General features: G+C 42.8%; 2 protein-coding genes across 2 annotated transcripts in view; both read left to right on the top strand.

Annotated features, from left to right (window-relative positions):
- Window positions 1-1,132: 1,132 nt before the first annotated feature.
- pkn2 (protein kinase N2) overlaps window positions 1,133-22,445 on the top strand; it is a gene marked incomplete in the record, with an annotated part of 130,037 nt that continues 108,724 nt past the window's right edge. The window contains 1 exon segment of the mRNA XM_036137897.1: window positions 1,133-1,328.
- The window catches only part of LOC118563351 (heparan sulfate 2-O-sulfotransferase 1-like), a 55,949-nt gene continuing 34,829 nt past the window's right edge, over window positions 1,326-22,445 (top strand). Inside the window, exons 1-3 of the mRNA XM_036137757.1 lie at window positions 1,326-1,570; window positions 21,415-21,579; window positions 21,790-21,925. Of these exons, the coding sequence (XP_035993650.1) occupies window positions 1,550-1,570; window positions 21,415-21,579; window positions 21,790-21,925 (322 nt within the window). The 5' untranslated portion in view covers window positions 1,326-1,549. The remainder of the gene's footprint in view (window positions 1,571-21,414; window positions 21,580-21,789; window positions 21,926-22,445) is intronic.

Below are 22,445 nucleotides of genomic sequence, written 5' to 3'. Positions count from 1 at the left end.
TGAAGTCAATCACCATCTCCTTGGTCTTACTGGTGTTTAAGCACAGATGGTTCTTCTCACACCAGTCCACAAAGTCCATGATGACCGACCGGTACTGCAGCTCGTTCTCCTCAGACACACAACCCACAATGGCCGAGTCGTCAGAGAACTTCTGAAGGTGGCAGCTGTCCGTGTTGTAGGTGAAGTCCGAGGTGTAAAGGGTGAAGAGAAACGGAGACAGAACGGTGCCCTGGGGGGCCCCGGTGCTGCAGAGTGCCACCTCTGACTGACAGCCGTGCAGCCGCACGTGCTGAGGGCGGTCAGTGAGGTAGTCCATGGTCCAGTCAGCCAGATGTTTGTCCACCTCAGCGTCCTCCAGCTTCCTCCTCAGCAGCACCGGTCTGATGGTGTTGAAAGCGCTGGAGAAGTCAAAGAACATGACTCTCACAGCGCTCCCGGTGGACTCCAGGTGGGTGTAAAGTGCCTTGAGAAGAATTGGCACTATACAAATAAAATTGAATTGAATTAAAAAGGCTAATTTGAGCAATATTGGAAAAATATTGTGACTGACTTTTATTACAGACTGTTGTATTTAGAAGCAGCTACAGTGCCCATGAAACTATTATTTAAATTAACTAAGTCATAAATCAACTTTAAACGGTGACTCGAATGACAACCTTCTCCTTGCTATGTGTACATTTGCCAAGATGTGCTGTGAAAAATCAGTTTCTAAAACTCCATGCAGTCTCCATGCTGGAAAAATGTCCCCAAGCAGGCAAAGGTTGCTTGTACCTCAGGCCGGCCGAACAGGTATTTTTATCTTCCCTCTTTGTCTTTGTGTTGCAATCTTCATTTTGTTTTAGACGTTACTCAATTTTATTTAAACTGTCCAACAACAACAATAATAATAATAGTTAATAATAATAGTAATAATAATACATTTGTGTAATACAATCTGCGTATTTTTTTAACTTGATAGACAATTTATCTGGTTTTATTCAACACCTAATGTTACTTTTATCATTAGAATTGATTTTTAATCTATGTACTTCTAATATTATTCGGCACATGAACACTGGAGTGGCCTGAGAAGTGTTCCGCCTCTGATTCCAGGTCCCGCCGAGCCTGTCGCTGTTCTGCTGGGCTTGGGGTCAGGTCGGAGCGGAGCGGAGCGGGAAGGTGAGGCCAGGCGGTGTGTTGGAAGTCGGGATCACGTGTGTCAGCGTCCGGGAAGAAGAGAGCAGTCCAGCAGTGGGAGCCTCTGCCGCAGCGCTACGGCTCTCCTCCTCCAAGCAACACACTGGGACACATTTCTGCCGTAGCTTTTTTTTTTTTTTTTTTTTTTTTTTTTTTACATATGAGCGCCAGTCCGCCCTTCGGGACTCCATCGGGACTAAGAAGTGCGAAGACGGCACGGGAAGCCCCGTGTTAGCCAGAGGAGCGATGGTTTGGCCAAAATAAGCCCGACTTTCTGTCGCCAGAGAGGGAAACTTAAAACAAGTCCTGGTTTTCGGGAGTCCCACCGCCCCTCCGCTCTCCCCGTAGGATTTGATTCAAAGGCGAATCCAAGATGGCTGCTGATTCCGTGCAGGTAGGAAAAGTTGACAACTGTTGCGAAAAGTGCGCAAAGCTGGCCGAGAGGCGCATTAAGAAGTTAGCGACGGGCCGTGTTTGATAAAAGCGGGTTTCTGTGCGGTCCCGCGGAGTTCTGCTGAGGCACAAGGCCGCCGACGGATCCCGGAGGACTGTCTGGGAGCTTTCCATGGATTGAGGCCTGGGAGAAACTCTTATCCCAACTAACTTTATCATGTAAAGTCCAGGTCCCGATCAGGTGCTGCTGTTTTGTGGAACTTGTCGTGTTTAATCGCGGAGCTCGCGTAAAAAAAGCTTCACTAAACGTGGCGCTGCTTTAATTGACTAATAAACAGCAGCTAAAGGTTGAAATCAAGAGGCGAACGTCCTGCGTTTCTGCTGGAAACTCTCCAGTCTGGGGGGGTTCCCGCCTGGCAGCGTTTTCACATTTATACACCAGAACAGAGTAGAACCAGGATCACCCAGACAGGACAGCCTGGAGCTCAGCGCAGAGTTAGCCTGAAACTTTAGAAACTGGTTCAACATGTCAGCAGCAGCTCTGCCACTGCAGGCAGGACGTGAGCAGTTTAGCAGGAGGAACACCTCCCGGGTGGCAGCGCTGGAAACCTGTGGAGTCTCAGCCACTGCCATTAATGGGCTTTCATTAGAGTGACGTCAGCGGCGACCCCCCACCCCCTGATTCGGATCAGCACGTTCACACTACAGCAGGTCTTAAAACGACGTGTGTCAGGCACGTAGTTGACATCAGTCCACGTTCACACTGCAGGGACATGCAACCCAATCCGTCTTTTTCGTGGCAGTGTGAACGGCCCAGTTCCGATCTGTTCCGATCCGATTAGCGTTACTAACTGGGATGCGTATTGGACAGTTTTCTGCAGTCTGAACTGTGTTGGCATTTTCTGATATGTGCGCATGCGGGTGGCTTTGCTGTGTTGAATCGTTCAGACAGTAGTATGATGGCGGTGGCATTTAGTAGTAGTGTGAACGGTCACCTCAGAAAAAAATAAATCGGGATTGAGCATCAAGACCTGCAGTGTGAACGAAGGATCGCGTATCGGGCTCAAACGCGAAAGAAGAGGAAAAACACGAAGTTCTAGGGTCTGTTTTCATTTGGTAGTGTATAAAGAGGTGACCCCCTCCCCCCCCCCCCCCAACATATGTGCTAGATCTAGTGTCATGAGTGTTTATTCTGTGTCACTGGTAAACCTTTAGCCAGCGTTACTTTCCAATTTCCTGCCCTGCTCAGTGTTTGGGGATAAATGTTTGTTTAGTGTCTTGAAGTATCCGACCCAAAGGTTTCTGGGATTCAGGCACTTTTAAACATGAGGTGCACCCTTCGGAGATCTCGCAGCCTACTTCCTATCCATGGCCAGTTTTTGGGAAAAACTAACCAGCCCAGTATCGATTGTAGCCCCTGTTAGTTTCTCTTTAAAACCAGTATAAATGGCAGTAAAACAAGCTCCCCCCCCCCCCCCCCCCCCCCCCCCCCTGTTCAGTTATTGGTTGGTTTATTGTAACCAGACAGCAGACTTTCTGTCAGCGTAAAGCAGGACATACACTGGCCAAGCTTACCGGCGTGTTTTTTTTAAAAGCGTAACGTTACACCAGTCGCTGCGATGTGCGCTCCACAGCTGCATCTTTCTGCACAGAGAAGAACTTTCGCCGCCTGGAAAGAGCACCAAGTAGAAGGTGCACCTTGGCCTGGGCTAGTCGAGGTGTTGCCAGAGGAAAGGCAGAGTGCTCAGCACTACCACCTACTGGCCAAACTGAGAATCAACAAAATTGTGGGATACTTTCGGGGAAGTGAACTTTGACACAGGACGTTGCTTTCCTGTTCATTCCATGCCAAACAGGAGCGTCTGAAATTAGGACTTCAATCTAATTTAGGCGTTGTATTAATGTACATTTATTGATTTTAAAATGAAAAGCTAACTTAAGCATAGGACGCGTGTTTGCTGAGCTCGCGCACTGGAACGCATCTGGTGTATTTCCTTCTTAAGACCTCCTCATTAGTAATTCATATTTTCATCCTAACTATCTCACGCAGAGTAGAGAAGTTGCCGTTGCACAGGACTGCAGCTAAACAGGATTTCACTATTAGTTGAAAACATTTACAGGTTTTACTTTTTAATTGGTGTTCAGCTTTTATTAGCAATTAGACAAGTCGGCGTCACTCAGTCTCTGCATGTATTTCCCGTGGAAGCGGTAGACGCTTACGTACCTTTTAAGATTTCCAAAAGACCCGGCTACCTTTTCTGGTCTAGTCGGAACCGTGACCAACCGAGCTGGAGTCCTCAGATGGATAAAACAGCAACTTTGCTCTAATGCATTCAGCTCCCTGTTACTTGCTGATTCCCTTTGTCCTAGGCGGCCATCATGCTTCCATAGTAAATGCTGTTGCCATTTCTACAAGCTTCTTCCAGCTCTTAATTCAGTTTTAAACATCTCCCTGGGACTGGAAATTGCTGACTGAATCTTCTCCACTCAGCGAGACCTCCAGGCCGAGGAGCGCTGTGGCCTGGTGCTCATGTGAGGTGCTTTTTCCTGATCGGAAAACAATCAGATTTTCAATATTCAGTCCAACTAATCAGAGCGAGTCAATCATAATTACAGATTTTCTTTTTGGCGTATTCCTGCAGTGCTCCTGTAGGAATAATTAGGTTAGCTGCTTCCAGCATGAGAGCCAGAATAAAATCGATTGCTTTGAATCCTAATAATATGCGGTCAATGGTATTTGTTTTCAAATGAACTGGTTTGCAGTTTAGCTAATGTTCTTTTTTCCCTACGGCAGTAAGGGCACACCTACTGACTCGTCTACTTGTTGTTCTGTTGGTTAAGATTCAGACAAATCTTGACCTTTGGCCCCAGCTTAGGGCATGTTTGATAAGCGCTCAAAGGAAACCTGGATCATTTCTGCATCCAGTGGATTGTTCTCTACTGGTTTCCAACCCATGAGGAATCAAGATCAACGTGAAACTAAATTTAAAGTGACCCCTGGAAGCCAGGAGGGAAATCCTTACCCCACCTAGCCTATGTAAGACCACCAGAATGGAAACGCTGGCTTCTGAAAATGATCACCAGCACAGCTGAGAACAGATCAGGCGTGATCTTAGATTCAAGAAATAACAAGGAACGTAGTCATGTCCTTTTCTAATCGGTAATAACTCATCAGTGCCTGACATCCTGACTGAATACTCAACCTACAACAGAAAACTGACTCTTAATAATAGATCAATAAAGAATTAAATCATACATCGACCTTTGCTTGTAGCAGTGGACTTAATAAATGATAGTATACATAATTAGAGCCCATCTCTTCAAGTCAATTCCCCCAATAGTTGAAAGATGAAGCGACTGGGAGGATGATTGTTCCCATTTAAAATGTGAAAGTTGACAGTCAGACATGTTTTTTGCTTGTATTTGCTCAGCAATAGAGCATTTATTTCACATGTAGCAATGCCCGTCCAGAAGTTGCCAAAGGGCTTCATGCAGTGCATTGTGGGATTGAGGAGTAAGGCGGATACGGCCCTGAAAACGTGAGTTTAAGAGACTATCAGGACGGCTTAACCATTAACAGCCAGTTAAAGACGTTTTATCTGAATGGAGGGCCTGCCCTTTTCCCACATCACAAGTCCAGCGATTGAGTCCAGAGTGGCAGCTGCAGACAAGGGTTGCTGCCGCTCTGCTGTCTTGAGGACAAGTGGCCATAAAACGGCCTTTCAGTGCCACAGCACTGAGTGTTTCCTCAGCACAGGTGCTCCTTCCTCTGCTTTATCTGTGAAGTAAGCAGCACTGACCCTTGTTTTGTGTTTGGGGGGGACACAAGCAAATGCGGTACCGCGCACGTGACGTCACCGTCTCAAGAGCAACGCCCCTTTTGCCGCTTAGGTAGGGCATACAGGAGAGAACGCATACAGGAGAGAACGCACGGATAACAGATATGACCGACTTTACAGCCGTTAAACTTTCCCAAGACGATGTCCCAGGCGCACGGATTACTGGTCGCACTGTCGAAGAACACACCAACCTTCAGCTCAAACGATGGCTTGAGGTTCGAGGGCTTAAAAAGACTGGAAAACTGGCCGAGTTGATGAACGGTAAGCTTTGTTTTTTTTTTCCTGCGCGGCGATCATGGCAGCGTCGGCCGTTTTTTTTTTTTTGTTGTTTGCAATCACCGTCCAGGAATGGGTATATGTTTAATGTTTGTCTCATTTGAAATGTTTTTGAGTAAGCTATCCTGGTAGCAGGCTATCATGTTAGCGCCTGCTACCATGATAGCCTATATGCTGTCATGGTAGCAGGCGCTTCTTTATTAACATGTCGGCCACCAAAATACTCTTACCTTGACTTGATGTCGCTGGAATTGGGTCAGGATGTTCTTCGGCTGTGCCCTTTCCTCCGACAAAATGCTTGCTACATATTTAGGTGAATTTGGTAACTTTTTCCGGGTTGAACTGTTGTGTAGGCCGACCGCCCCGGTGTTCCAAGCGTACACATTTCTCCTTGGCAGTCTTGAAGAAAACATCCTTCATATGCGGCCGATCAGCGTACCTCGAGTCGCTGTTGCACGTTCCATAGCAACAATGTTTAAAAACCATGGTTTTAGATTTGGAAAAAGCAGTCGTTTACCGAGTAAAACCAAGGGTAACGCACGTCTCTTTTACAGCGACACAGCGGCGGACTATGCAAGCATGCCCTACTGCGTACCACGTGATGTGACGTCATCGTGACGTTGTGTTTCTAAAAATAGCTCGCGCGCGGTACCGCATTGCACAAGGCTTTGCTCAGAATCAGTGTTTTTTCATTCACACAGTTATAGATAAATGATAACTAGGTTCAATACAACGTGCAAAGAAAGGAGCTCCTCCCATTGGCTCTCCTTTATAGAGACTTTCAATGTGCAGAAAGCTGCTTACAGTTTGGAGCAGTAGTTTAGGAGAGATGCTCAAACACATTTGATGATATACGTATGATGTCATTTTTAAGTCGTGCCTTCCTTTTTTGGCTGGAGGTTTAAAGGATGGAGGGTGAGCAGGGCCTTTTTTTTTCCCAGACGGGAATCATTCAGTTGTGGTCTAGATAAAGCAGAACTGCTGTGGTCTGAATTCCTCTCCTGTTCTGGGGTGCGTCTGAGAGCAACTCATTATGGAACGCCTCTTAAATCTAAAGGTGGCGTTTCTCACCCGTCCTGCTCCTGGTCGCAGAGCGTTTTTATTCCACCCTGTTCGGCCATCTTTGTAGTCTGCTGGAGGACAGTGTAATGAGTTGTGGGGGTTAACACACCCACCAAGCAAACATTTTTACTTCAGCATCCTTCAGCTTGGACTACAAAATTAGTGTAGGCCACAAGTTCATGACATTTTTTAGCAGCTCCCCAGCAAATACTGTGACGTATTTTTTCAAAAAACGTAATAGAGAACAGAAAAAACTCAGCGGTGTGAAAAATATAATCCAAACAGAGAATAAAGATCTGCACCGCTCCTGGACGGACTACATCCACATACTCCTAGAGACTCCAAATAAACAACAAAATGTATTTTAATGGCTATAAAAGTGATTTTATATGACATGTTCCTTTTAAAACAGAAAAGCAACAACTACTAAAACAATCAGTCAATATCAAGGCTATATTAATGCAGTCTACGGGCATTCATTTTAATACACAGACTAAAGGAAAAATATAGAATAAACTCCATTAGCTGATCTTAACTGGTTATTTAGTTGCTGCATCTGCTCAGCGAGGCTGTCTGCTGCTTAAAGCTAGAATCAGCGAGTTTTCCAGAAGTTTCCCCAAGTTCCGTTTTTTAATAACTGCACATGCACAAGACCGTCTTACCTGCTCTTCAGGGGGGTCGCATGAAAAAAATCTCCCAAATCCACCCTGGTCTTCTTTCTACTGAGGCCTTCCTCCTCTTCTCATACACATGAACTTGTTTCTCTTCATGCGACTCTCAGCCCTGTTCAGAATATACGGTGAGAGCAGCGGCGCTACCATTAACGGCTAACCGCTAACTTAGCCGCTAAGCTAACCGGATACATAAACACTAGAAATGTGCATGCACAGCCAGCAAGCGGAAACTCGGAGGCAAAGAGACACGGGTGTTAAATGAGCTCATCAGAATGATTGGCATGTGGGACAACCAGTAGATAAGGTGATACCCCCCAAACTTGAGGGACAGAGGAGGGTCAGTATAACGTCTATGGGTGAGAGCAGGAATAAAACTTTGACAAACTCATGCCCTTAGGACAGAACGGCATGAGTTAGAGTATTTACAGGCCTGCAGCTTCCACAGAGAATGATTTTTTTTTTTCTGAATACATAATGTATTGACTACTGTCAGGATGGAAGGACCATTTCACCCTGTATAACAACAAGTGTTTCTGAACAGGATTACCAACTACAGCTTTAACAGGCACGCCTCTCCCAGGCGCTACCTCAGTGAGAGCGATGGATGGCGCTCCTTTAGTTTCCACACAACTGTCGGTGTTTGTGGCAATCTACTTTCAACCAGCCGGATTTATCTCTTTTGCAAGAGAGGGGAAATAGCCGTAGTCGTCTTTTAACCTTAAAGGGGCAGAACTGCTGCTCTATGCCTTACCCAGCCCCGGGAAGCTCTGGTTACTCTGCATCTGTTCCAGGCATCTCAGTACAATAACTTTAACTACAGTCATAATGGTATGATGGTGAAAAAAAAAACACATATCATTAAGGGCGATATACAGGAGGACTGTATGTGCTCTGTTGTCGTTGTGTGATAGTAGTAACAGAAATCAACGGCTCATTGGTCAGCCTCAGAGGCTTCACTGCCTCACTTTCAGATATGCCTGCTGTGACGCGTGAGAGCCGACCTTTAACAGAAGCTCAAACCGTGTAACGTTACATACAGTGCAATCTATTCTGAGATACGCTCGGAGCCACGCTTGTAGAATCTATGTTTATTACCACAGATTTCTATTTTTGACCCGAGTAACGTACAAGGCCTGATTGCTCTGTAGTGAGATGGGCTGTATTTAGCTCAGATAGCGTAGCTTCTGCACAGAGAGGCTGAGGGAAAGCCTGGCCCTGTAAGCTCTGGGCTTGGATAGCGGCCCGAACCTTTCCATTGTCCTATTGTCTGAGCCAAGCTCACGTTGTTAACCTGCGTGAACTTGAGGTTCGGACCCAGTGTGGGCTTCTCACTGTCCGATCCAACTCATGTCCGAGGCCACCGAAGGCTTTTATTTTTCTAGGCATCGGCAGTCTTAGCCGGGGAAGAAATACGCTCGTCTTTTATTTATGTAGTTCCCATGCTTAGTTGTCTGTCACCGAATACTTTACAACGGTCTGCTGCCTGTGATTAAAAAAAAAGGATTAAGTCATTTTTTCTGTTGATTAATTTAGTTATTTTATTCCCGAAGAACAAAATGGAAACTGCTCCATTTCCTGTTGGTTTTTCTCGTCGTAGACGTAGACGGCGACGCTACAGTAGCTCCGTCCGTCACTTTTACGCTGTGTGTTTGGCTGTGGGAGGAAGTATTTGCTTCCAGTTCGTGCTTCACTTCTCTTTCAATCTATGAAGTGTCATGTTCCTGGTATGAGCTTTGTTTTTCTGCCGCTCATGAGTCGGTATGTTTGGGTTTCAGGAACATCATCGCACCTTCACATGACAACCGGCGTCTCTGGCATGCACGGCGTTGGTCGTCAAACCAGAGACGAGGCTTCTCATGTAAATGAGCCATGTGTCTCTGGGTTTGGAGGAAAATCTAGTTGGGTTTCCCAGTGAAATATAGGCCCTGTGTGTGCCTGAGCTGACGAAGGTCGGGCTTATCTGATTGGCCTTTCTTGTGTTTCCTTGCATTGTTGCGCAGTAAAGTAGGATCGTTTGGGTGTCCACTGTTGTCCTCATGCCACGCTGAGCAAACACAGCTAGGAGTGCAAACAGATTTTGGCCTGGAGAGAGCAAATGAGAGAGACCCCCACGCCCCCTCCAACCAGTCATGACCTCTATTTTTACCCATGAGTCATCAGGGAGTCTTTTGACCAGATTATGCGCCAACTACACGTTCCTCAAGAAGGAGACACCTGTAAAGATTTTTTTCAAAGAAAACATCCAGACCCAGTGAAAACCTCATGCCAGCCCACTGCCACTCTCAGGAGCTGAGCACGTTTCTCATTATTTCAGTGGTACGTAATAACACCCCTTCACCCCACAGTGCTCCTCCTGCACTCCGGTGTCTACCGGACACATTTATTTAAAATAATTTTATGCCTGGCATCCATTCTGAATTTCTGGAAATATTTAGGGGCTGATTGGTACACTGCAAAAATGAATCTAAAAATAAGCTAAATGTTCTTAATATTAGTGTATTTATCCTTGATTTGAGCAGGTAAATAAGATTATCTGCCAATGGAATGAGTATTTTGACCCCTAAAATAAGATAATTAGACATCCTGCACTTGAAATAAGATGATGGAGATGAATTGTTCCTATTTTAAGTGCAAAAATCTTATTCCATTGGCAAATAATGTTATTTAGCTGCTCAAATCAAGGACAAATACACTAATTTTAAGAACATTTTACTTATTTCTAGTTCTGTTTTTGCAGCGTAAATGTGACCGACCACAGCAAAGCCATGAACAAGTCTCCCTGGGTTACGACTTTTTGATTGTTGGCACTCTGCAAAGAAGACTAGAGAGAAAACAAGCCTCAAAGTTTCTCCAGAATTACCCCAAGCCAGGGGGGGAAAAGTTGTTGATTTGAATTACTTTGCATATCTTGCGGCATCACCTCCCACTCCTTTAATCCCTGTCAGTAGAGGGTCCAAATCAACTCACAGCACTTTTTTTGTTCAAGTGAAGCTAATTTACAGCTCTGCATCACAATATTTGTGTTATATCTGTGCATTGAACAAACCTCTTCAACTGTCCAGAAAATGACAACACCAAATTTAATGGTAATACAAAATTGGTAAATGTCAAACAGTTGAAGTTTTTTTTTTTTTTTATCTTTGCATGTTTTTATGTCTGCAAGCTGCATCATTCACAATGGTGTTGTTACTTTTCAATTGCTCGTTCTGTTTTATTTTTTCTATAAAGGAACTTTTCAAAATGGTTTTACGGGCACTTGTTCAGATAACATTTGTCATTGCAATAAAAAATAATCTAATCTAATTTTCCAGGTTTAGCTGCAATCAATCATACAAAAGAAGAGATTGTGCATTTCTAGCTCAAAGACCAGAGTTTAGAGGTTGGCGACGTGCGTGTCTGCTGATAATACAGGAATAAATAGAGATGTTCACACCTGTACAGTATGTTTTTCATACTATTGAGCTAAGGCTACGGTTGAAACAGAAGGGGGAAAAAAAAATATATATATATATATACATATATATATTTAAGTCTTGTTACATTAAAAACATTTAACAAAATAATCTGCCACTTAAATCATGTTGGATATTAAAAATGGAAGGTTGAATGATACACGGCTTTAATTTCAGTATAATAAATCATAATAGTTTTTTTTTAACTTCTCAAACTGATTCCCATGTTGTGCCGCTCTCTTTCTGCGGCTAAATAATCCATCCGTCCATCCTCGGGAGAAAGTTTGCATTTCAAGACTGTCTCAAGCGCACGGATGCTCCCTGAGTCCAAAGCGTTCTTCGTCTTCCTCATTTCCAGTTACCGTCAGTTACAAACTAGGAATGCTCTCTATCCGCAGACGCTATTATTTACGCTGATTTCTCCTGATACAGAATCGAAGACACTCCAGTGTCCTGGTTAAAGTGTTCCCACAGCGCAGACGCTGTACAGCCGCGGTTGGGCTATTGCGCAATCCGTTAACGTTAATTCTCGCTCTTCTGCCGTAAGTCCAAAGCTTTCTTCATCGTCTTCGGTTAAGGGCAGCAGGAAACCATGAATATTCACCCAAGTTATGCAGTCGCTTCATCAGTTTGTTCCGTTTCAGCTCTCCTGAGTCCCGCATCGGTGTCCTGGTCGCATGTGGAGCGCGGAGCAAACCAGTTCTGCTCTTGGAGATCCGTTCTGCTCGGTCCATCTTCTTCACACGTCACAGAACCTCAGTTTCTCTTTCAAACAGAGTGAAGTGGTTGTATAAGTAGCCATCTGCTCTCTTGAAGCACGGAGCCTATTGGCCGACACATGATAACAAAATGCCACACAAAGGGGGGATTTTAAGCTGAAAATATCCTGTTTCTAAACAGAAAGTTTACCATTTTAAAACCTTGAAAATGTAATTTAAACTATCATATTTAGCAATAAAACGAAAATCACACAAATTGTAGGTTTTTTCATGTGTTTCCCAGTTTGTGCTCTGCCGACTTGTTCCTAGTTTTGCTGTGGGGGGGTCAGATTTATTTACAAAGCAGGGAATATTCACAAAGGGTCTCCTATACTTTGAATACTCAGCAGGCTCCTTTAATTTGCACATGACTGCTTTTGTTTTTTTTAAAATTGTCCTCCTTGCAAGTGGAGAAGAAGATGGGGCGTCTTCTTAAAGCTAGATGAGGGATGGTGTGCAGCAACAGGTGGGGGATGAGGATCCTTTGTCACTCTGCTTTTCCCCAAACAGAGAAAACTGCGGTCACTCTGGGCCTTTTCTGGCATCTCATCTGTAGGATGAATATGATGGAACAATTCAGCCTTTTTTAAATTGAAAACTTCAGCGGACATTGATACCAGTGGCAGGATCAAATGTTCAGTGCACAACACGTTTGATAGTATTTAAAGGAATTAGGCACACTTTCCTACGGGCTGTGTTTAGTGTGATTGTCAACCGTTTACTGTTTGAAAATAAGGCTCAGCATAGCCAGGATCTGGTTCTAACTAAGCCCCAGCAGTGCAGACTCACCGTAGCTCTACCAGCATATCTATCATTGAGATTTCTGGCAGTGAAAATCAAATGTAACAGCGTAAATGAGGAAGGAGAAATCAAAGAGAGAAGTTTCTGTTCATGCACTGTAGGCTTTTTTTATGGGGGGGGGGGGGTTAGGTGAGAGTAGGGATGTGAAGATTAACATATTTTATCCAGATTCACGTAGACCTGCATGTAAAAAGCAGGAGCATTGCTTTAGAAGTCATTATTAGATGCTAGTTTTGGATCCAGTGTAGATGCATCAGTTTTAACAATAATGCAATAACGCAAACTTTGAGTGTTCGTTGTCATAAAAGCTTCTGTCTTATGGAAAGAAAATGTAATGCTGGTTCTGCCTGTGATCATTTGATGATGACAAATAAAAAGGTTTTTGCTCCGCTATCCAAATAAAGGGGGTGTTGGCATCACTTCCATGACCACAGGTGTATAAAATCAAGCAGCGGGCCCAGCAGACTGTTTCTGTCAACATTTGTGAAAGAATGGGTCGCTCTCAGGAGCTCAGGGAATCCCAGCGTGGTTCTTTGGGACGTAGGAGCCCACCTGGGCACCACGTCCAGTCCTCTCCTAAGTAATCCACAGTCAGCTGTCAGTGGTATTATAAGGAAGTGGAAGTGATTGGGAAGGTTTCAGACAGGAAGTGGTAGGCCACATAAACTGCGCGGATGCTGAGGTGCTCAGAGGTCGGCTACTCTCTGCAGTCAGTGGTAGCAGACCTCCACGTTTCATCTGGCATTTAGATTAGCTCAAGAACAGTGCGTAGAGAGCTTCATTGAACGGGTCTCCATGGCAGAGCTGCTGCATCCAAGCTAGCCTTGGGTTTGTATGAGCTTCTGATGGTATATTAATAATAATAATAATAATATAAAAAACATCACGGTTTTGTGGCGTCTGAGCATTATGATTACAGCTCCAAATGTGCTGTTTAAAAGTGTCTGCATTTAAAAACAAACATTTATTTTTAAACTATTTAGCAAAGGTGAGATAATGATGTATATTTTAAATAACTGAATTCTTTCTAAATAAAAAAGTAAATAAAAAATAAATACAGTAATGTGTTGTCACAATCAACTTTAATTGTTGGTTTTTAGGTCAAAGGCGTCAATCGCTAAGAGAAATTGGATTATACTTTTTGTTGAAGTAATGCATCATGTCAGTAGTTTTTATAGTGTTTTAGCTTCCAAAGTGGTGTTTGATGTAGAGAAGAGTATCTATAAAGCGTTATTTGCACACAAACAACAGAAACCACAAGTATGAACGTGTGTAAACGTGACGCACGTTCAGCCAAATAGCTGCTGAGCTGAAGCTACGGAGACACTCAAAGATAATCAGTATCCCTATACCTCAGGAACCGTAGGTGGGAGATTTTCTGAAACCGTGACTTTTATAGTGCGGTGCAGTGAAACCGGTAATCGGCCCATGCCCGATCCAAGCCAGGCCCTTATTAAGACAATATGGTGCCCCCGGGCACTATACCTCAAATATTGCATACGGATTGTAATTTTTTTTTTTTACATGAAAAGGCATAAATCCATTCAAATAAATCATAATATAGGGCCAAAGTTGCACTCTTTTTGTTTTTTTTTTAAATCCAAAAACAGAAATAAAAATAATTATACTTTCATTATGAATATAAATGGATAATTTAAATTCAGGCATTGTAAGTGAATACTGCATTTTTTTAAACCTCACATCTGTTTCATTGAATAGACTAGAAATGCTTTAATTGCCCCACAGTGGTGAAATCAGGGTGTGACAGAGACAACAACAAATAGAAATGAGCCTCCACACTTCCGCACAAGAGAATGAGATTAAGATACGAAAAAAAAAGCTAAATTCACAGTTGGGCTGTACAGCAGAAAAGAGGCTCATCGGCAAGGGAAAATATTGGGCAATTATTTATAGATAATAAGGCATATTAAGATAAAAATGAAATGTTCAAGTTAAAAAAAGAAAAAAAACAGCCGTCGATTTACAGAAGGATATATTTTAGTCAAATGATCATTGTTGAACAAATTAACAAAAAGTTAAAAAGAAATCCACAGAACAGAACCCAACTCTCTTCTAAATTGACAGTTCTGATTAGTCTCTGCAGGTTTGTAGTGGAGTCTGCTCTTAAAGTTATTTTCCTTCTGCAGTGGAAGGAGCTCTGCTTTGTTGTTCTCAAGATCTTTGAGTTAGGCTTCAGGACAACGGGAAACCCGCCTGCACCCCTCTCTGTTTTCACATAGTGGTATGGTCCTGTATAGTCAGATGATTTGCCACATGGTCGCTACGTTGACCAATCATAACAAAGAGAAAAGGTGGGGGCTGAGCAGATAGCTCAGCTAAGTTACTGCTGTTTGAAGCTCAGTCTATACCAGCTGGCACTTTATTAAAACCTTTAGGCTCTTTCTCTGCGTCACCACCTCTCTCCATAGCGAATAACTGCACCTGGCCTCCAATGGGTTGGCTGAATTTTAGCAATTTAGGTCGAAGGCTTCAACATACCAAGAGATTTTGGCCAACACCATGCTTCCATCTTTTTGGAAACAGTTGGGATATGATCCCTTCCTCTTCCAGCAGGAATGCCCCACAGCACAAAGCCAGGTCCATAAACACACAGATCAGAGAGTTTGGTGTGGAGTGGAACAGAGTCCTGACTTTAACTCCATTAGAACACCTTTGTGATGAATTAGAGCCGAGCCAGAGAGCCAGACCTTCTAGTCCAACATCAGTGTCTGATCTCACGAATGCACTTTAGGAAGAATGGTCAAAAATACCGTAAACACTCCAGAGCCTTGTGGACAGCCTTCCCAGAAGATCTGAAGCTGTCGTAGTTGCAAAAGGGGGAACCATGCAATGCTGAACCCTATGGATTAGGAAACTTAAATTCAAACTGGAGTGAAGGCGGGTGAGCGAATACTTTGGCAATATAGTGTGTATTTAAAAAAAACTAACACCACAAATTCCCCACAGCGCTGTGTAACATGGACGTTTCTAATAGGTTGTATCTTTGTAGATCATATAGTGCAAAGAACTGATAGAGTAACTTGTGATACCATTTAAGATGGATTCATGGTCTAATGGTGTGTCTGCAGTGTTAAGAAGGGGCTTATTGTTGGCTGGTTTTTGTTTTTTTTGTACTTGCGAGCTTGCTACCTGCCTTGTCCATGTCTTTGATCCTCTTATTGCAGCTTCACCTGTCTTACATGATTCCCAGAGAGAGTAACCCTGGGTTGACTCATCCAGTTGACCAGCTCCATCGTACTACTTGAGCTCCGTCTTCAATGTTAGGCTTAGTTTCGTCAAAGTTCATTAAGAAAACCTGGAAAGGTATCAGGGCCCCTGGAAATGCTCCAGCTCATCCCCGGTCGTGATTATGGTTTACATTGAGGGCTCAAAGCCGTTACTCAGGATGATGTAATTTGCACTGACAACACACCCAGGCTCTATGCTGTGCAATGCGGTAATACCTCTCAGTGTTGTTGCACTGAGATCTCAGGGTGTCTCCTCCATCCACACATGTTCTCTGGGGGAAGGGCAGCAGAAGAGTGCCGGTGATATTCTTCAACTGGTGTTAATTTTAAACCCGGTTCTCGCCCTGGAGCGAGATTAGGTCCCATTCTGGGCTGCTCTGACCTCACAGAGCGAGAAGCTAAGAGGGATTTGGCTGTCTCTGCTCAGACGGTTTATCGTCCCTGTTTATGTCAATGGGAGGACTGTGGCAGAGAGTTGGAGCCAGGCAGACAACAGCAGAGTGCCGCTGCCTCGGCCGGCTGCGGTGGAGCCCGGCACATTGTGGCAGTGACTCCGTGATGACCGTTTAGCTGGTCAGCAGAAGATGCGTGGACTTGTTTGTTCAACTGATCTGGAGATGGATTTGGCTGAAGCTGACGAAGTTGCGGTAAGGAAGAAGTTAGTAATGCTGAAGAATACATTTTCCAGAGGTATTCTCCTTAGCCAGTTGTCATTCTCCAGAGCAGGTTGAGTACATGCAAACAGTTTTTGTGTGGCGCACATTTCGAAGGCTTTTGTGTGGCGCACATTTCGAAGGCTTTTGTGTATTATTGGTTTAGGCAACTAATAAGACCTTTGGTGGACATAGTACAATATACAATAATGTCATTACATGTCATGAAGCCTTTTCATAAAAAATGAAATGTATATCAGCTATTGAAATTAGCTGATATATATTTCATATATATTTGCTATTGGTTTTACTGGGAAAATACATTTTCCCAGGTAAAACCAGGGAATTGAAAGGTTGACTGCTGTAATAAGTGTTTCAGGAACTGGATTGTTGATTGTAATTCAGAGTCGCTGTGCATTCATGGTGACCTCTAAAACTGTGGCTTTCAGGAAGTGACTACTAATCCTTCTTAAGTTAAGGTGATGGTTTTAAAGATGCAGGTCACTGGTGACTGACGGTAGCAGTGAAAACGGGGTGTATTGAGGCTAGCTCAAGTTCAAAACTTCACTATGTTGGAGTGAGGCCAAAGCACTCAGGCTGAGCTAACAGAACTAAATGGTTGGGCCTCATGTTCGGTCAGAAGACTTTTTTACTGGCGCTGGCATTAGGATTTTCTGTAGCCACTCAACCTTCAGCTGAAAGACTTGGATAAGCATAGTATTTAGAGGCTAGTTGTACAACTGACAGAGCTTGATGATCCAAAATAAGAGGACCTTCTCCAAATATGGTTTACTGGAATAACATTGGTAGTGCAGAATGAGTCAGTACCATGCAAATGAGGAGCTGTTTGTTTTTGAAACCTTTGCTTTAATCACGTCTACCATTTAAAACGGTTAAAACTTAATGAGAAGACAAGCATTAACTTGTGAAGGTGCTATGACTAATAACTAGTGATTACATAAAGTAATTTGCTATCTGCACAATAACAGCAGTCTGCAAGTGCAGCAGTTACAATTACACATTTGTTGATATTGTTATAGAAATTACTTGTTGTGAAACAATATTGCTATTGCTATATGCTTTTAATTCGCTAAAACGCAACTTTGTTCTTTTTAAAGAACAATCACTTGAAATTATATAAAGAATATAAATGAAATGTATCCAAATATTCCCGGATAAAAGGTCCAGGCCTGGTATGTAACTTAAATATGCTTAAAATTAAATAAATAAAACATTACACCCCATTTCATGACGCAGATGTTTGAGAGCAACATAGACATTTCAGTAAAGCTCTTGAACATTAGTCCAGCTGTAAACCTCCTAGACATCATAAGCTAACGTAGCTATCATTAGCTTGACGAACAACCCAGTGATGGGGCTCTTTCTGGGCTTCCCTTTTGAGCTGCACTAGTTGCATTTTTTTATAGCTGTAAAAAACCAATGTTATTGCTGACAACATGGTAATTCAATGTTTGAGGTCTATATCGATACGTCTATCTTGTCTGTCTAATCTACCCATCCCAGCTTGGCAACAAAGTAGACAATAGCCCCATTTACACTACCACTTTGAAACCGTGCCGAGAACGGTCTGAGCTCGGTAACGGAGATAACTATCGAGTGTAAATGGAACGCAACTGAACTGCACTGTGCCAGACACAACTGAACCGTGCTAAATCTAGACCAGTTCGAGGTACGGGCTCGGCCCAGTTTTTCAGTAGCTCGGTTCTCTGATAACAAAAACCCTGTTTACACTACCCATTTTAACCGTGCCGAGACCAGTCCCTCCTTTAATCCTAGAGAGCAGTAGTACCGCAGATCGTCACTAGGAGGCGAGGAACCGAGATAGCGTGATATGTAAACGGTCGTCAGAACCAAGCTCGGCTTGGTTAACTGATCCAAGCTCGGTCCGAGCTCGGCACGGATCGGTTTAACAAGGGTAGTGGAAATGGGGCTATAGAGCGCATGAGCAGACCGCGTCATCTCCTTACAGTCAGCTGACTAAACAGTTCTGTAAGCACAACAAAAATAAGGGAGACTTAAATAAAACCGAAAAATCTATAATAAAACGTGAACAACTGATGAAAGCAACAGTTGATAAGCCTCTGTAATCATGAAATTTCAGACATTCATAAAAATACTAGCTTCCCTACCGTGCCTCACAATTTCCAGTGATGATTCTGCTTAGCAGTGTGATGAACCTCATCATCTGTCATTGTTTCCTGCGTCTGTAAATCCTTATTAGACATTTGTTTGTCAAGTAAATTTACCAAAGGTTGCCGTCTCCGCCTGACTCTCCACAAACAACGATATATCACAATTATAACCAAACATAACTTCCTGAATGTTACGGGCGCCGGCGTTTTGATTTGCTTGTTTCCCTCCTAGAGAACAGTAGTACCGTAGATTGTCACTAGGAGGCGAGGAACCGTGCTAGCGTGATGTGTAAATGGTCGTAAAAAACAATCCCGGCACACTTAACTGATCCAAGCTCGGTCCGAACTCTGCTTTTAATGAGCATAATGGTGGTACGTCTTAAGCTAACAGTATGACATGGATGTTTAAGAGCAACATAGAAAGGTCAATAAAGCTCTTGAATGTGTATCAGAAGAGTTATATACCTCTTGGACTACATAAGCTAACACTAGCAGTTATTAGCTTGACGAACAGCCAAGTGACGAGGCTCTGTCCGGGCTCCCGTTTCGAGCTACACAATCCTAAAAGCTCTCGTGACCAGCACAGTCAGCAAGCTGTCTGCCTCAGTTAAACAGTGATAGCAGTGGTTTCACTAATGCCTGACGCTAAAGGTAGGGCTGTTTCATTTCAATGCAACCTTACTTGAAGTTAGCAAGAAGCGATGTGTTGCCCAAAAGTTTGGTGACGTCAAAAGCCTTAGCTGATACATAAAGCAGCGTGGGGGAGTGGCCATGATACTGCAATTGCACACGCCCTGAGGGATTTGGACCTCCCATTTTTGACCCTCCATTTAAAAAAAAACCTTATGGTGCCGGAACGGTACGTAGACTCTTAGAGGTTTTGCAACTAGGGACATACCGCTATGGAAATTTAGGCCCCATGTCGATATCCAACGTTATTATTGCAGTTATGTTTGATATCCCATATTTACCGATGTGTGTATGTATGTGTAATATAATTTAAAAATTTCTACTAATTATTGAATGTGGGTTATAGTCTAGACTTACACGCTGCTATTCATGTGTCTTCTTTCACAAAGTGGAAAACGACCACACTGCTGACATTGCGTCTCTGCTTCATTAATTTAAACCCCTACAAATCTGGCTGCAGTGTATTAGTCACTGTCTCATGGCCAAAAAACAAAACAAAACTGATGTTAATGCCGATATTGGTGCATCACTATTTGCAAACTTTGACTTTTTCTTATTGCTGTATATCGTGAAGCCGGTAACCGGTCCATGCCTAGTAGCAGGAAACTCTAGACAGCATAAGTCAACACTAGGGCTGCAACGATTAGTCGACGTAATCAACAATGTCGGTAATGAAAAAAATTGTTGACACAAAATTTCATTCATCGAAGCGTTTAAAAATATAAACATTGCTGCATCTCTCAAAGTTTCACTCTCAGTGGTAGACGGCTTAACATGCAGTTCACTTAGGCAGCTTCAAGGGACAGTGTAGAATCAGTTCCCATGTGGACAAAGAGCACCCTAACACATGACTGCTGCTCCAAGCAGAGAGCACAAAAAGTTAGCTAAGTTTTCTAAATGACACTTTCTTTGGTACAAAATAACTTTTATATTGATTTTAGGTGAGACTGTAGCTGTGTAAAGCTGAAATATCTGCTTGGTTTATCAAGATATGGCTTAATTGTTGTTTTTTTGCATTATATCTGTTCCAGCTGCGCTTTCGGGTGAGCGGGCAATCATGCTGCTCTGACTGTTTTGAATCTACCGCTGAAAATCAGTCAGATGATATCTAACTAGGGCTGTACGATTTTGCCAGAAATCAAAATTGAAATATATTTCAACCACAATTTTGATTACGATTTAATTTTGACTTTTGTCTGCATTAACTACAAGCAACAAAAATGCCCTGTAGATAAAAATGTTTGTAAACTAGGACTATTGAAAACGAGAAATTTAACAGTTTTTATTAATCAGAATATTATTATTCAAGAGAATAGCTTTTAATTAAGTTGGACATCAATCCTTGTTGAACATGATGTGCAACTAACAAGCAAGTCTATGTATTAAACAGTTTTACCTGTACTTAATGCTATGGTGAGATTCCTGAAAGTTTCTGGTAAAAAGTATTCAATTAAATTTTAGTGAATGGTATTGATTACATAAATTCTAAAACAAATAATAATGCATCTCTCTTCCTTTCCAAGTGGATGCAAACCCACCTTAAACATATTACGGACACCTAAATGACGTGTGTTATCCTTTTAATAGTTGCATAGCCAAAAATTGCAGACCTCTGCTATTTGAAGATTGCGATTTTTAAAATTGCGATAATATTGCAAATGTAATTAATTGTCCAGCCATATATCTAACAGTTAACACTTTTTTTCAGTGTTTCATGTGTCACTGAGATTAATGGTTGAGATTAATGTGAAGCCACATAACAGGATAGTTTTACTTAACTTTAATGTCTAACCGGAGCGGTGGCGGTTATATATGGAAATTAATAATTTGCTGATCATCTTTTATTTTTTTATTTAACACTTGGCTCAAGAGCGAATCATCAGAATTGACAAAGACTCCTGGATAAGTTTCAAAACATTTTCAGAAACAACTGAATGAAAGTCCCGTTGCCTTCGATTTAAGCCTGTTTGCTGTTAAGATGCGATCATTAACCATTGAAATCTTCGTTTCCCTTTCTAAATTGCTTAAAATTCCATAAAATGTGTAAGATCTTGTCAAAAGAAGCTTTGTTCAACCATAGTGTGTTATCATGTAAATGCAAAAAACAAATTTTGACAACCTCCCGAGAGTTTTGGCTCCACATGCGTAAGTCTCCTCCCTTCCTGACCTCCTCTAAATGACATTCCACGGGTTTCCTTGTCTCCTAATTCCACCCTCTTCCTCGCCTTTTCTTCACCAGGGGGATGCCAGGGCCCAACTGGTGGCAGAGCGACTCGGTCTTGGACAGAACCTTGACCTGTCTGACACCATGGTCCAGCAGAAGCTGGAGGAGATCAAGGAGCAGATCCGCCGTGAGATCCGGAAGGAGTTAAAGATCAAAGAGGGGGCAGAGAACCTGCGCAAGGTAATCCCCAAAAACATGAACTGAACTTCACTGCAAAGTAGTAACAACCTTGGATTTTTGTTAGTCTTGCTTCAGTGCTTTGTTTTGATTCCATCAAATTTAAGAACTAACACTTTTTTTTATTAAGAAAAAACCTAAGTTTGTCGGGGTTGCATGGAGAATTTAGTTTTTAAAAATCTTTATGGTCCATTTTTTCACATGTCTCCTCAGGTCACCACAGACAAGAAGAGCCTGGCTTATGTGGACAATATGCTAAAGAAATCTAACAAGAAGGTGGAAGAGCTTCACCAGGAACTACAAGAACTAAATGCTCACATTGTGGTCAAAGATCCAGAAGAACTTTCAGGTAATTGGAGCTGGCCAGCTGCATCGATTCTCATTATGCAAGTTACACCAATTAGAGATTTGTGGCCAGTTCCCATCCCTGGCTTTAGTAAAGCTTTGACCAGCTCATTTCTGATGTAGAACTAGAATCGGGGGAAAAAAGCACTTATTTTCCCAAAAATATTCGTTGACCTGTCCAGATAATTGAAATCAGGTGTTCCCATCACTTCCATGGCCACAGGTGTTTAAAATCAAGCACCAGGCTGCAGACTGTTTCTACAAACATTTGTGAAAGAATGGGTCGCTATTAGGATCTCAGAGATTCCCAGCACGGTTCTGTGATTGGATGCCACCTGTGCAACACATCCAGACAAGAAATGTCCTCGCTCCTAACAGGACAGTCCTCAAATCACGCCAAATTAGTAAATCTAGAAGTATGCATCACAGCCGTCTTGTGGTCGTACAAACAGAGCGGTAACGCTTTAATAGTTTACTTATATGAGTCAAATAGTGGCCAGATCTGTCCTGAATATCACCTCAGC

This window comes from Fundulus heteroclitus, chromosome 6, assembly GCF_011125445.2.
Source record: "Fundulus heteroclitus isolate FHET01 chromosome 6, MU-UCD_Fhet_4.1, whole genome shotgun sequence".
Taxonomy (NCBI): domain Eukaryota; kingdom Metazoa; phylum Chordata; class Actinopteri; order Cyprinodontiformes; family Fundulidae; genus Fundulus; species Fundulus heteroclitus.
The sequence above is the reverse complement of the archived record's forward strand: the minus strand, read 5'-3'. Positions and strand labels throughout refer to the sequence as shown.